This window comes from Penicillium nucicola, assembly GCF_028828085.1.
Source record: "Penicillium nucicola strain IBT 29836 chromosome Unknown utg000001l, whole genome shotgun sequence".
Taxonomy (NCBI): domain Eukaryota; kingdom Fungi; phylum Ascomycota; class Eurotiomycetes; order Eurotiales; family Aspergillaceae; genus Penicillium; species Penicillium nucicola.
In genome coordinates, this window is record NW_026643125.1 from 2359933 (window position 1) to 2373800 (window position 13868).

Genomic DNA, 13868 nt, shown 5'->3' on the forward strand with positions numbered 1-13868 from the left:
CCAATCATTTGGTACTCATGCGACGTTGGTGCGCAGATGTAGACAGTACATTATGAAATTCATATGATAGACATGAGTGCCGTAGCATCTATCAATGAAGTGATACAAAATCTCTCGCTACAGGGTTCGTCTCGTATTATCACCACCATCGCCACCATCCCATCACTATCCCATGTCAATGCGAGTACCAGCACAACAATTGAAATTAACCCATGGATGCTTTCGTGATTCTCAAAATGAATCAACAGTCTTTCCACACTCTTGAGCTATAGCTTCTCTATTTGTCGGGTTCATGTGCTTCCATCGCCACCACACGTCATACCCTATATCCCCATCCCCATTGAACATCGCCCATTCGATCACATAGGACATGCTCCTCTCGACTGCCTTGTACGAGAGTTTTCCAATCCATCCCACTGCAACATCTTCCGGGATCTCAGAGACCTCGCCACCTAGCTTGACTTTACATACCCCTCACCACGAGGTATATAAGAGACATACAGTCTGAGCTGGGTACGGTTGTTCTTTAAATCCAATTCAATTCAATTGAAATCCTCTTTCAGGAATAAGTCCTCCTTAACACATATCACCTCATCCCGCACTGCCGTATCTATTTCTAGTATATTATATCATCGATATACGATATACTCCAGTTTACTACCACAATGCCCCCAACCCAGGAACACAACCCTTTCGACGAGATGCACGGGCAGGCAAATGTCATTTTGCCTTCATCTCAAGACCTCGAGTCTCCCGAGAAATCAGAGTCAACCAATGCCACCCAGGATGAATGGAAGCCGACGTTTAATCGTCGCCAGAGCTGGAGTAATGAGGACCGGAAGCATCAGCTGCAAGGACAGTTGCTTGGGTCCGGACAGGGCAGCGAGATGGGGTTTACGGAGGCGCATAGTGGGGATTAAGGCGGTCGTTGGGTCTCAAATGGATACTGGTACTGGATCTGGTGCTTGGGCTTGGACTTAGTGCTTGCGTTAATGATGGATCGGCCTGAGGAAGTGGGGGTTTGGAGTAATAATGGGATTGAGGTCGAAAATTGAGCTTGTCTAGGTTTAGTTAGCAGTCAGATCGAAGTAAGCGCAACGCAATAAAACTATTCAGTCTGGATGACTCCTATCAGCATACCCTCCAGGGCTGGGATGAAGTAGGCAACGCTATCGCACGGTGGATAAGCAAAAAGTCCACCTCCGCACCGCCTTGGAACGTGGAACTCGGCCTCCGCCAGCTTCTTAGCTTTCAGCTTTCAGCTTCCGGCTTTCTCAGGCGATTGCTACTCTCTTCACAACCTCCATTCCCCAATGCGGCGTTTCAGTCACCCAAGCGCATTCCTTTCGGACATTCAGAAACGACCCCACGATTGAACCTGTGCACACACAGAAGATGGATCGCCAGCGGAAAAGTACAGATTCCAGACCCAGAGACTCACTCCACAAAAACTGACAGATTCTCACAGGGGAGCTTCGCGACCTGAATGAGCGAGCCTGGGCAGGCGAATCCGGTACGAGTGACCCCATCGCCGGTCGTGATGATGACGACGATGGATCTGGAACTGCCTCGCAGTCCCGCCCCATGACCGATCCGGTTCAGAGACTAACGACAACACAGACGTATTCAACACGAGCAAATCCCTCGATTCGGCGCTGAAAAAGAACACCGCCTTTATCAAGCGGCTTCGGACAGGAATCAGTGCCTCCGCCCTGTCCACTTTCCTCGCTGACATTCGTACCTTGTCGCTTCACAAGTACCTCTCCGAGATCATTTCCGCCTGCTATGAAGGACTGTGCAAGCTCAAATCACCCGGAGAAATCGCCGCAGGGGTTGAAGTCGTCAGCGCGCTGCACCAGCGATTCGGACCATGGGAGTTCACGCGACAGATTGGCTGGCTGCTCGGCCGCGGTCTGAGCACACCGGATAAGGCACAGTTGAAGGCTTTGACGCAGGAGATTCGCGAACGGGAAGAAAAGGACCGATTGTCTCGTCATCGCGTTCTTCTCAGGGTTATTACGGAGCTCTGGCTGGTTAATGTTCTCAAGACTCTGGATGACGTCGAGCGGCCTGAAGATCTAGGCGCGAAGGGCAAAGATGGTGCCGTTGGCATCGGGGGCAAGACATCAGACGCGCTTCTCAAGGCTAAATCGCCTGCCGTGGGAACGAAGGACCAGGACAAACAAGCCGAACCGTTCCCATTGGAGGTTCTGAAGGAATTGCTCGGACATGACCGCGACCATACCAATTTGCCGCTTGCTGTGCTCTTCGTGAAGAGTTTCAGTTGGGATATTGTTGGCTCGAAGCTCGCAGAAGATGGAAGGAAGACTGTTGAGGCGGATGGTGCCACGACTTCCAGCGATGCCCAGGCCGATAGTAATGGCGAATCGAATGCCGAAGCTGACCTTCCTCTGACCCCTGAGAAGACTCAGCAGCGATTCCGGAACATCTTGAACCGGTACCTCGACGACGTTAAGGCGCATGTTGTTCGGGACCAGAGAGCACTGGCAGCGCAGAACCGCCGCAACGCTGAAGCTTATGTGAAGAGCGGCGAGATCTTTGAGGACCGTCAAGCCAACTTTGAAAAACAGACGAAATCCTTGGAGAAGCTTGTGGCCAACACCCAGGTGCTATGTGAGGCTCTGGGGACCGAGATGCCTGATCTTGTTGAGAAAGAGACCACCGATGCTTCGGCCAGCGGTGGAATTGGCCTTGTTAAGACCGCTGATTACCTGCGCGGCCAGGGTGAAGGTGCAGGGATATGGGAAGACGAAGAAGAGAGACGGTTTTACGAGAATCTTGTCGACTTGAAAGGGAAGGTGCCGGCGATGTTGCTAGAAGACGGCAAGAAGAAGAAGAGTGAAGCAGATGAGAGTGGAAAGAAGACTGAGGGCGATACTAATGACTCGATAGAGGCTTCGAATGAGAAGTCCTCCGTTGAGGCAGATGATCAATCGACGACAATCGCGAGTAAAACTGTGGGCGCTCAGGTGGATTCCCTTTTGGCGAAGCTTTCTGAGCTGCAGACCAAGGATCAAGTCGACCAGTTTGCTCTGGATTTCTGCTGGGTCAACTCAAAGGCTTCACGAAACAGACTGGTCAAGGCTGTGTCAGATATCCCAAAGGGCCGCATTGATCTTCTGCCGTTGTACTCTCGCCTGGTTGCAACCCTTGGACAGTATCTTCCCGATATCCCGCAAGGAATTACCACCTACCTCGACGAGGAGTTCCGAAGTCTACAGCGGCGCAAAGCAAAGGAGTTCCTTGGTCAAGTACGCATGGGAAATGTGCGCTATCTAGCGGAACTCACAAAATTCGGCGTGGTCCCAGAGCACATCATCTTCCATTGTTTCAAGGTTTCACTCGATGACTTTTCACGCATGAACATCGAGATCATCGGAAACCTGCTAGAAAACTGTGGTCGTTACCTGCTGCGCAACCCAGAAACATCACCCCGGATGGCATCCTTCCTGGAGACCCTGAGCCGCAAAAAGGCCGTGCAACATCTCGCCCAGCAGGAACGTATGGTCATCGAGAATGCAATCTACTACGTGGACCCGCCACCACGCCCAGCCATCCAGCAGAAGGAACGTACCCCCATGGAGCAGTACATCCGCCGGTTGATCTACCTGGATATGAACAAGCGCAATTACACCAAGATTCTGAAGGCTATTCGCAAACTTCACTGGGAGGAACAGGAGGTTGTGGAAATCCTGGAACGCGTGTTCAGCAAACCTGTCAAGGTCAAATATGGCAGTATCCACCTTCTAGCGATTCTCGTCAGTGCCTTGTACCGATACCACCAAGACTTTGTCATCGGAATTGTCGACAACATCCTGGAGCAGATCACACTTGGCTTGGAGCAGAACGACTTCAAGTTCAACCAGAAGCGCATTGCAGAAGTGAAGTACCTGGGCGAGCTCTACAACTACAAGATGATTGATTCCCCGGTCGTTTTCGATACGCTGTACCGCATCATCACCTTCGGCCATGAAGGTGGTACACCGGTTCCTGGAAGAATCGCCATGCTCGACTTGCCTGATGATTATTTCCGTCTACGCTTGGCATGTACGCTTCTCGATACATGTGGCCATTGCTTTGATCGTGGCTCGGCTAAGAAGAAGCTCGATTTCTTCCTTTCGTTCTTCCAGTATTATCTTTTTACCAAGGATCCCCTGCCCATGGACGTGGACTTCCTTGTCCAGGATACGTTTTCGTCTATCCGCCCCCAATGGAAGCTAGCCACAGAGGTCGAAGAAGCGACAAGAATTTTCAGCGAGGCTGTTGCCCAGAATTACAACGTACAAGATTCGGAGAGACCGGTGGAAGCAGACATTGAGGAAGAAGAAGCGGAGAGCAGTTCGTCCGATGAGGGTTTTGAAGATGATGCAATCCCTGACATTGATGAAGAGCAGGAATCGAGTGACGAAGAAGAAGTGAGCACACCCCCTGCTCACTCTCAAGGACCCCAAATTTCTGACAAACCCCAGGCTTCCGGACCCAACCAGGATGTGAATGAAGACAGCGAAAGCGAATCCGAGGACGAGCAGATTATTGTCACCCGACAGGAGGAGGAGCGAGACCCTGCCACCGAGGCCGAATTCGATCGCGAGTTCGAGAAGATGATGGCCGAGAGTATGGATTCCAGACGATTTGAGCGCAAGACCGTTTTCGATATCCCCCTGCCTATGAAGCGGCCTCCCCGTGAGAACATGCCTAGCGATTCGAGTCCCGAGCCTGTTCCAGCTGTCCCGGTTGCACCGAAGACAATGGCATTCTCTCTAATGACAAAGAAGGGCAACAAGCAACAGGTAAGATTCCACATCCACATAACGACATATCACACGGCGTTCAGAAAAACTAATATTATCCAGACCCGCACCATCGACCTCCCATCAGACTCGACCTTCGCCATCGCCATGCGAAGCCAACAACAAGCAGACCGTGAAGAGCAACAACGCATCAAGAACCTGGTCCTGAACTACGAGGCCTCAAACGAGCCCGAGCCCGCAGAAGCAGCGCAGGAAAAGCGCGCCCCGACCAGCCAGCGGATGGACAAGGCCGGCGCCAACCGCTCTGCTTTCCGGTCTCGCAAACTCCAGCTCAGCGATGTCAACTGGTAATGAACACCGTCACCGTCCGGACCGAGGTCTATTCATCCACAAAGGCTCAAACAGATCCAATGGTCATGCAACATGCCATACCGTACCTGGACTGAGATCGGATGTATTTCACTACTTTTTTACCCGGCAATCCCAATATCAGCGCCATTGCTGGCAACCGACGGCCACAAACAGCCGTGTGAGTCTGGCTCGAGTTGAGCGTTCAATGAATGAGTATGTATGTGGCTTTCTGACTCCGCGATGACGACAATGTCTTGTCGCGAATCGAATCGAGACCAATCGCACACGCCCATCTCTGGCTATCGTTTACCCGGCTCTGTTGCAACGACCTACGCTGGACCGAGGCTGTCTTCCCTTCCTGCAGATTCCCCCGGAGACACCCATCATTTCGATAAGGACTTGAAGCCCTTCACGGGTGTGATTCGTGAAAGAGGACTGGTGCTGTTGATTCGGATGATGAGGGTGCACTTTGTTGGTGATGGTCGACTTTTACATGGGAAAGAAACAAGACTGGGTTCTGCTATGTGTGCGATTAACCACGCCCCCCTCCATTCAGCAGAGTTATGTATGACTTAGTAGCAGAGGGTATGCTTCAATTTGAACGCGCTTTATGTTTTGATGCTGTGAATTGGTAAAACGTAACTCAAGCGAGAGTCCTGTATTATTCTCATTAGGCCGAGGCCGGTATGTCATTTTGTGTGTAGAGGTCTTGATACATCATACACTACTTCTTTGTCCGGGTAATCTATCTCTTGTTCCCAGGTATGTGTTGGCCATCAATAGCATGCTGAATGCCTGCTTCATTCAAATTGCAATACACGCAACTTGAGCCAAATTCGTTATCGCAGCATTTCTGTATAATCTAATGGACTAATGGAATTTGTTCCGGTCCGAAAGATCTGTGTTCTCGAGGTAAACCTCGATCTAAGAGAACAAGGATTAGCAATGAAAACAACCCGAATGAAGAACAGCGTAGTTTACCTTGTTGGTCATCTTCGAATCGACATCCTTGCAGCAGAGACAAGCTCCAAGACCCAAGATACCAAAGGCCATTGAGACCATTGCAACGATGCTAGTGATGATTAGAAAACTGAAAGCCATCTAGGGGGGACCGCTGTAGGAGCTGATACTTACAACATAGCCTTGCAATAGGCTTGGCTGAGGGCTGCCTCTGCAGCAGCAGCGACGGCAGGACTATAAGATTTCAAGGCAGATGCGCCTTGAACCACTGCTGCAACAATATCTGCAGTCTTGGACTCGGGCAGACCGGCAGAAATGGCAGCAGAGGGGACGTAAATGGCTGTATACTTGCTGAGGGAGTTGCTGTAGACAGTCTGATAGATGGAAGTCGCAACTGAGACAAGTCAAGTTAGCAAAAGCCACAACCACAACCACAGCCAAACGCGCAAAAAGGACGAGAAACCATACCAGCACCGGCAGCAAATCGAATACACCCTGAGATCCCACCACTAACACCCAAATTCTTATGCTCAACGCCCATTTGCGTAATAGCAATACTCAAATAAATCGCCCACCCAAACCCAGCCTGCGAGAGGAAAATAAACGCAATCATGGTCCCCTTGTTCGTAGGAGTAACAAGACCAAGCAACGAGCCGAAAACAACCATGACAAAAACAGACCCTGTAAGCTGCCACTGCCAATGTCTTAATCTGCTGCCGAAAAGCGTAAGCAAGATTGCACCGAAGAAAATAGCAAAACCCTGCGGCAGAGACAGAATGACTGAATACTTCCAGTCTGCGCCGCCATTCGTATAGAAGGCGGTTATCATCTGCGGCCAGAGAATACTGGACGAGTAGTAGAACATGTTGACAACGCCCAATGCAATGACTGGCGCGGTGAAATCCCGACCCCAGGAACTGGAGAAGATGTATGTTGGCGTCAGTGGGTATTTCAGCTTGCCGAAGGTTTCCCACAGCGCGAAGCAGATCAGGACAAAGGCGCCGATTACCAGCGGTGCTACAACATGTGCGTCGTTTGAGTCGTAGACGCCTGCCCAGACGATGCCCATTAGGAAGGGGACTGCGCCGCCGATGAAGAGGAAGGCGCCGAGGTAGTCGAGGTTTTTGAGGGCTTCTTTGTATGGGATTCCGAGGCTGAATGAGGTGTTAGTTGAAATGAATTTAGCCTTGGAAATGGGATCGCGGTCTTACGGGTGCTTTGGGGGGTGGTAGAGAAATAGAAGTCCGAAGAAGGATAGACCTTGGAAGATGGCCACACCCCAGAAGTTCCAGGTCCAATTGCCCATTTCGTAGCCGTATCTTGCCGTCACTGGCGCTACGATGACGGCGATGTAGACAGTGAAATCGGCTATCACGACGCCGATGTGTCTCCATTTGTTTGGGAGGAGCTCTGGTAAGGCGAATGCTGCCATCTGGGGCTGCTGTTAGCTCGGCCCAGTGTCCTGAATATTGAGATCTTGCGTACCTGACAGTTAGCACCGCCAAAGCCGGAGATGACAAGGCCTGCAATGACTTGGTTTGTGGTTTTGGCTGAAGCTACCACAATGTGACCGACGAAACATACCTAGACACCTGTTAACATGCGATTCTTTTCTTGCTGTATACAGCTAGATCCTTACCAAGTTGCCCAGGACCAAGAACCATCGTCGACCCAGAAGATCAGTGTTGGGGCCACTGTATACTATCGTAAGTATAGAATCATCAAGGGATTAGGGCTAGAACGTACAAGATCAAGAAAGCACAGGTGATCGAGATAGTCCATGCCTTGAATTGCATCAGCCTCGCTCCATTGAAATGCCTCGAATATTGCATACAGGAACAAACCAAATATACCCCGTCGGATCGCCCATATCTGCGGAGACCATAGTGCCAATGGCAGCTGCGACGGGAACAGGCCAGAAGGAAAGGCCATATCCGCACGAGAGAATCTATTGATAGTGACTGATGAGCATTAATGCTCAACAAGTAAACAGAAACACTTACCGAAGCGACAATCCATGTTTTAAAGGCAACGACCGGCTCCGCCGGTACAGGGCCATTATCATGGGCAACAGTAGAAGGAGAGCTTGGCGCATCCTTCACAGAGCCGGTTTCCTGCACCGGGTCCTTTTCCGCGTCGACAGTCATAGTGTAGTTGAACAGGAGAACAGTGGGAAGGAGGGGGAAAGAGAAGAAGTGGCTCTTAAACGGCTTCTATCATAAGCTTCAATCGGCTAGATGGGTCCTTCAATGCAGGAAACACATGGCAGACACCCCTGGCAGCACTATGAGCTATGATACGATGGGATGAGCTAGGGTTAGGCTTTGACCAATGCGCAATGTGGAAAATGTCCCACTCCATTCAATTCCGACGAAAACTCAGAGCTGTGAGACTAGTTCCGAGTTCAGTAACGACCGGCCGAGTTCAGGGATCGGCTTGCACTAGAAGGACTAAATTGACTAGACTGGATATCATGATTAGAAGGACTAGAATTACGAGAATGACCCTCGGCTAGATAGTTGAGCTTTGCCAGATGCTCTTATAGTTTCAGATTCAGTCCACTATCAAGCCCTACAGTATCAATCCTCTGAAATGGGCTCACACATAGAAACCCGCGTTGCAATCGTCACCGGCGCCACTGTTAGTACAATGAACATGCACAGTCCGCGAGTCACCACTAACCCACAGAGCACCACAGTCTGGCATGGGAATTGACCTTGTCAAGGACCTCTGCGCAAAAGGATGGAGAGTCGCCTGTGTGGGCAGACGCCGAAAGGCCGGCGAGGCCCTCCTCAAGGATCTCCCACAAGAAAGAGCCCGCTTCTATCCCGCAGATGTCTCAAACTATGCACAGCTGGCAGAGGTGTTTCGCACCGTGTATCAGCTCTGGGGGCACATTGATGCGGTATGCGCCAACGCCGGCATTGTCGACACCTCCTCCGTCTATATTTACGACTCCAAGAAGAAGGGCGTCGACGACATCCCAGCACCCCCCGACCTCTCGGTTGTGGATATCAACTACAAGGGCGTGGTGTACGGGACACAATTGGCCATCCACTTCATGCGCCATAACCCGCAGCCGGGGGTCGCATTGTTGTCACAGGGAGCATTGGCGGTGTTTTCCCTCACGAGGCCTATCCCGTATACTGCGGCACCAAGGCTTCAGTCAACCATTTCATCCGCGGTGTCGCACCTTTGCTGAAGCAGAAAGAAAACATTCTGATTAACTGTGTCATGCCGGGGATTGTGAACACACCAATTGTCCCGCCAGAGATGATAGCAGCCGTCACGCCGGAATGGTAAGTTCTGTGCGTATGCACGCACACACACACACAAAGTAGAAAGTGAAGAGCACTGACATGTAACGCTCCAGTCTCACCCCTGTGCAGACCATTCTCGACGCCTATGAAACCTTCTTGGAAGATGCCACCGGCATGACCGGCCAGCTATTAGAATGCTCAGCCGAGAAACTGATCTACTGTCCAATGCCCGAGCCTGGAAATGGCCATATCACCCGGCGGGCTACAACAGTGTGGGAGCCTTTGTTCCGCATGATGCACGGCGAGGACTCCAACCTGTCAGAGGCGATCCCATAAGACCGGGGAAGAGCGATATCTGGCCCGAGCCTACCGTTGCCCTAACTCACGCTAACCGGCAAAAGTACAACAGGCTCCACTGGTGATGGTCAATCAAATGGTCGGACTGTGCTCAACAATCCTGCAGTACTGTACAGTGTATTTTGTCCTGCAGCAATAGACTTCTAGCCCGTGTGGGTCTAACGTTCATAAATGTGAGCTCTCATCTGCCATGTCATGTCATATCATATTCGAGAGTGTCTTTCTTGCCGCTGTCTCGGTCTCCACCTGTTTCACCTACCTTGAAGGGTCTTCTATTTGTCTATTGTGGACTGCCCATGTCCAAGCTTTGCTCCACAAGGGAGGGGCGCTCGTCCCGTACGGCCCGCATGCCACGAATCCTGTAGAACGCATGCGATCGATCCCTGGGTTGAACATTGCGTTGCGTTTGGGCCACTTGATCCATGCGATATGTGATTGTGCGTATTGTATCTTTGCATTCCATGTAAATCCTACCGGTTATCCTGCAAGGCCTGCAAGGATTTCCATGCCGGTGTCAGCTCGGGTAAACGCCTCGGGCTTGGGGGTGGATCATAGCCTAAATTTACTCAGCGGCATATTGGGGGCTAAATTTTGATTGGAATTGGACTCTGAATCCTGTGAAGAAAAGTCAAGTCTGAAAAGATTGACCGGAACTCCTTCCGGTGTCTTACTGTGTTGATATTTGGGTACCGCTATGGAGTCAAGCAAAACGTTAATAGGAGACTATCATGCCACCAGTGCGAAACAGATCATTGCCAAGCCCCTAATCTAGAAGGACACCGGTGGAAGGATTCACAAAGTTTGATGAAATCCACGTTAGTCCGTTGAACTACTGTGTTAGTTGGCCATGTCAACCCCGAACAAATCCCGCAAGCAAAGCCCATCTAATCAGCATTCAAAATAGCGCCCACCTGGTTCTCGACATCTGTGGCCGCCATGACTGCCCGCATCCCGTCATCACAGAAAGAGTGTTGATCACGGAAGTACAATCCGCCATCCGATATCTCCACTGCCACTCCATACAGCCTAGAAAGGGGCAGATGCGAGCCCCAAGAATCAGTCAACCCCTGGCCCGCGGGTTCGCCGCCGTCCACGAGCTGGAGGACGACACGGGCGATCATTTCCACTTCGATGAACCGCTCCGGTGGGAAGCTATCCCAGCCATTCGAGTCGACGAGGTTGGTTCGGACAATTCCCGGGCAGATGGCGTTGACTCGGGTCCCACCTACTGCGAAGTGCTGGGAGATAGAGCGCATGAAACCGATGACGCCGACTAGAAGAGACCGGGGGTGTTAGTCTGATACTGAAGTCTCTAGGATGGGCGATATATTATCTTTGATGTGATATGATGCTATGAGAATGGAGAGATCACCTCGACAATACCATCGTATGACAGCGTGAGATAACCAGGAACAGGGAACAAGAGAGACTCACATTTGGCCGCAGAATACAATGGCGAATAAAACGATGGATATAGACCACCACAACTAGCGGTCATCACCAAACTCGTACCCTTGCCGGCATGGGGCGAATGGCGGAAATAGTGCTGAGCCAGGTAAGAGGTCAGAACGACACCCTTCAAATCAGCATCGATTGAGAGCAGGTCTGGCTCTGGTGGCGGGGAGACATCCTTGCCAGTCTCTGAGTGAGTGGCGTAGAAATTGTTTCGCTCGATGACCCCGGCGTTGGCGAATACAAAGTCCAGACTACCACTCTCTAAGAAGGCGGCTTGAAACGCTGCTGCAAGATCGCTGTATTGGGTCACATTTGCGCGGTGGAAGGTTGTTCTCGGCACTTCCTTTGTGGTCTGGGTTCCACGCTCTTCGTTGATGTCTAGAATGTGAATGTGCCAGTCACTGCGGGCGGATAGGGCTTTTGTTACTGCTAAGCCCATTCCACTCGCTATATGATCAGTTGTTAGTCTTCGGACTCATAGACTCGTTTCTGAAGAATGAGCCTACCTCCTCCGGTAATCAAAGCAACTTTGGCCATTTTCATCAACGTAATAGATGTGTCTGTGCTGGTTTCTTAGCAGTGGAAGACGGCTGAGAACCGCGTGGTCCAAATATCAATGTATGGACTCTTCGTCGTACACTGCCCTGGAAGCTGTTAGTGGCTATTGACCTGCAGAGTCTCCACAAGATTGTCTGTCCTCGCGCCTGACAGATGATCAACCAGCCAATTTCCGTCTGAAACAGGCCTATTGTTTCTTGCAAAGACCCACGCCTTGGAAGTTCCATCCCCGGCACGAATTGTCAAATCCTGCAGAAATTAGACTCGTACCACATGCTGCACTCTTGACAGGCCCTTATGCACACTAGTAAGTAGTAAGATATTCTAGGTTGGCCAATAAATCACTAGTAAAACATGAGGGGCCGTTTTTTTCGTTGCCCAAAAAAGGTACCTTGCTCAACTCCTTCAATGGAGCCTTGTCTCTAGTAACCAGTTCCCCGGGCCAGGAACGATGGATACAAACTCGATCCTTCACACGGGACGTATCTCCTGAACGACTACTTTGTATCCATAAAGAAGATCGGAGCGAACGCTGTGTGATCAAGACCTGTTGCCCGATTTGATATATCGATTGCGGCGATCCCGCTGACTGTGGCGCCCTAATTGATACTAATATTATTCTTTCTTTCCTCTTTTCATTCATTCTTGGTGTGTTGGCTCTGTCAAACGAATCTTCCTTTGTCAATTCATATAGTTGCTGGTTTAAACGCCACCATGTCGGCCGATGCCTTGACCGTCGAGACTTTTACTGAATATGGCATCGGAATGGTCTTTCTGGCTATTCGGCTATACGCCAGGTTAGACATGGGAGGCATCCGTGGACTTCGACTTGATGATGCTTTTGCAGTCGCTGGAATGGTACGTCCAATGTCAATCCTAGTCGTGATACTGATCTCGTCCTGACTCCATTCCAACAGATCTTCTGGACTATGCAGACCGTCATCATTTACCTATTAGGTATGAACAGAGAAAAGCATAATGCTGTTTCCCCCGATTGACATTCAAACAGGAGTATTCGGCAACAACATCGGCCTAAACGACAAAACAGCCCTGTTAGTCCCCGATAGCAAAATCCACAACATGATCCTCGGGTCCAAGCTAGCATTCATGAACTGGATATGGTATGTTTGCTACATCTGGTGTCTGAAAGGGGTTCTTCTGTGTCTCTACTGGAAGCTCACGTATGTCAATCTCCACGACGGTCTCTGTTCACCACTCACATATGGCAGACAAGGAACCTGGCACCGTCACCTCGTCACAGCCGCATCAGGATTCTGCATAATCACCTGGCTTGGATGTCTGTTGACGCATATCTGTATCTGCACGCCGGTTGAACGGAACTGGCAAATCCAGCCCTACCCCGGAGGTAGTTCTCAATCCTCTACATAAAAAGAAACACCCCCAAGACTAACAGCAAACACAGACAACTGCACCCTCCGAAGCCCCCTATACATTGTGATCGCCGTTTTCAACGTGATGTAAGTTCCCTCCACATCAACATCAACCACAAAAAAAGCCCTAACCAAAACCCCCAGATCAGACATGTGCATAATTCTAATCCCAATCCCAATCCTCGCCAAACTCCAAGTCCCCCTCCAACGCAAACTAATCCTAGTAATAATGTTCTCCTCGGGCCTCTTCATAATGATCTGCACCATCCTCCGCGCTTACTACTCCCTGACCTCAATAACCAACCTCCCCACCGCGCTCGGCTGGGCCGACCGCGAATGCTTCGTCGCAGCCATCGTCGCCTCCCTGCCAGGCATCAAACCGCTCTTCCGCAACACGCGCTGGCTAGGCTCGACCAACCGCAAGAACACCAAGGCCCCGTACTACAACAGCGATGGCTATAATGCGTTTGGGTCGAAGGCGTCCGGGAAGACGAAGACTTTCGTGACGTCACGGCCGAGGAAGAGCGGCACCTTCGAGATGGACGCGGTTTTGAATACGGCCAAGGAGAGTCGGGATGGGAGTCAGGAGTGTATCCTTGACGGTGAGAGGGTTGTGTCGCCGGCGGGGTCGGTTGGTCAGGCTGGGCTGCGGGATATGGCTATTCGGGTTACCACGGAGTATACGCTTGAGAGTGAGGGGGTTCATGGTGTTGCTAAGGGTGAGGGTCTATGATGGGTGGATTCCTGGTTTGGGGCTCTTGGGG

General features: G+C 51.0%; 5 protein-coding genes across 5 annotated transcripts; 3 read left to right on the forward strand and 2 right to left on the reverse strand.

The window, feature by feature from the left end:
• Positions 1–665: 665 nt before the first annotated feature.
• Positions 666–5123, forward strand: N7511_000884 (regulator of nonsense transcripts 2; the record flags this gene model as incomplete). The annotated part of the gene is made up of 4 exons (XM_057123309.1): positions 666–909; positions 1469–1513; positions 1621–4811; positions 4875–5123. 4 exons carry the CDS (start codon positions 666–668, stop codon positions 5121–5123), a joined length of 3729 nt encoding a protein of 1242 aa, XP_056989042.1.
• Positions 5124–5993: 870 nt separating this feature from the next.
• N7511_000885 (uncharacterized protein) lies at positions 5994–8230 on the reverse strand (the record flags this gene model as incomplete). Its single annotated transcript, XM_057123310.1, has 10 exons — positions 5994–6047; positions 6105–6195; positions 6258–6477; positions 6552–7237; positions 7295–7515; positions 7569–7667; positions 7723–7777; positions 7830–7867; positions 7918–8031; positions 8087–8230. The coding sequence occupies 10 exons, from the start codon at positions 8228–8230 to the stop codon at positions 5994–5996; spliced, it is 1722 nt and encodes a 573-aa protein (XP_056989043.1).
• Positions 8231–8675: 445 nt separating this feature from the next.
• N7511_000886 (uncharacterized protein) lies at positions 8676–9679 on the forward strand (the record flags this gene model as incomplete). Its single annotated transcript, XM_057123311.1, is given in 4 exon segments — positions 8676–8723; positions 8782–9198; positions 9216–9382; positions 9457–9679. 4 exon segments carry the CDS (start codon positions 8676–8678, stop codon positions 9677–9679), a joined length of 855 nt encoding a protein of 284 aa, XP_056989044.1.
• A 905-nt stretch (positions 9680–10584) lies between these two features.
• On the reverse strand, positions 10585–11692 carry N7511_000887 (uncharacterized protein; the record flags this gene model as incomplete). Its single annotated transcript, XM_057123312.1, has 3 exons — positions 10585–10973; positions 11135–11602; positions 11662–11692. The coding sequence occupies 3 exons, from the start codon at positions 11690–11692 to the stop codon at positions 10585–10587; spliced, it is 888 nt and encodes a 295-aa protein (XP_056989045.1).
• Positions 11693–12427: 735 nt separating this feature from the next.
• Positions 12428–13837, forward strand: N7511_000888 (uncharacterized protein; the record flags this gene model as incomplete). Its single annotated transcript, XM_057123313.1, has 5 exons — positions 12428–12571; positions 12631–12670; positions 12723–13079; positions 13137–13191; positions 13249–13837. The coding sequence occupies 5 exons, from the start codon at positions 12428–12430 to the stop codon at positions 13835–13837; spliced, it is 1185 nt and encodes a 394-aa protein (XP_056989046.1).
• Between the last annotated feature and the right edge of the window lie 31 nt (positions 13838–13868).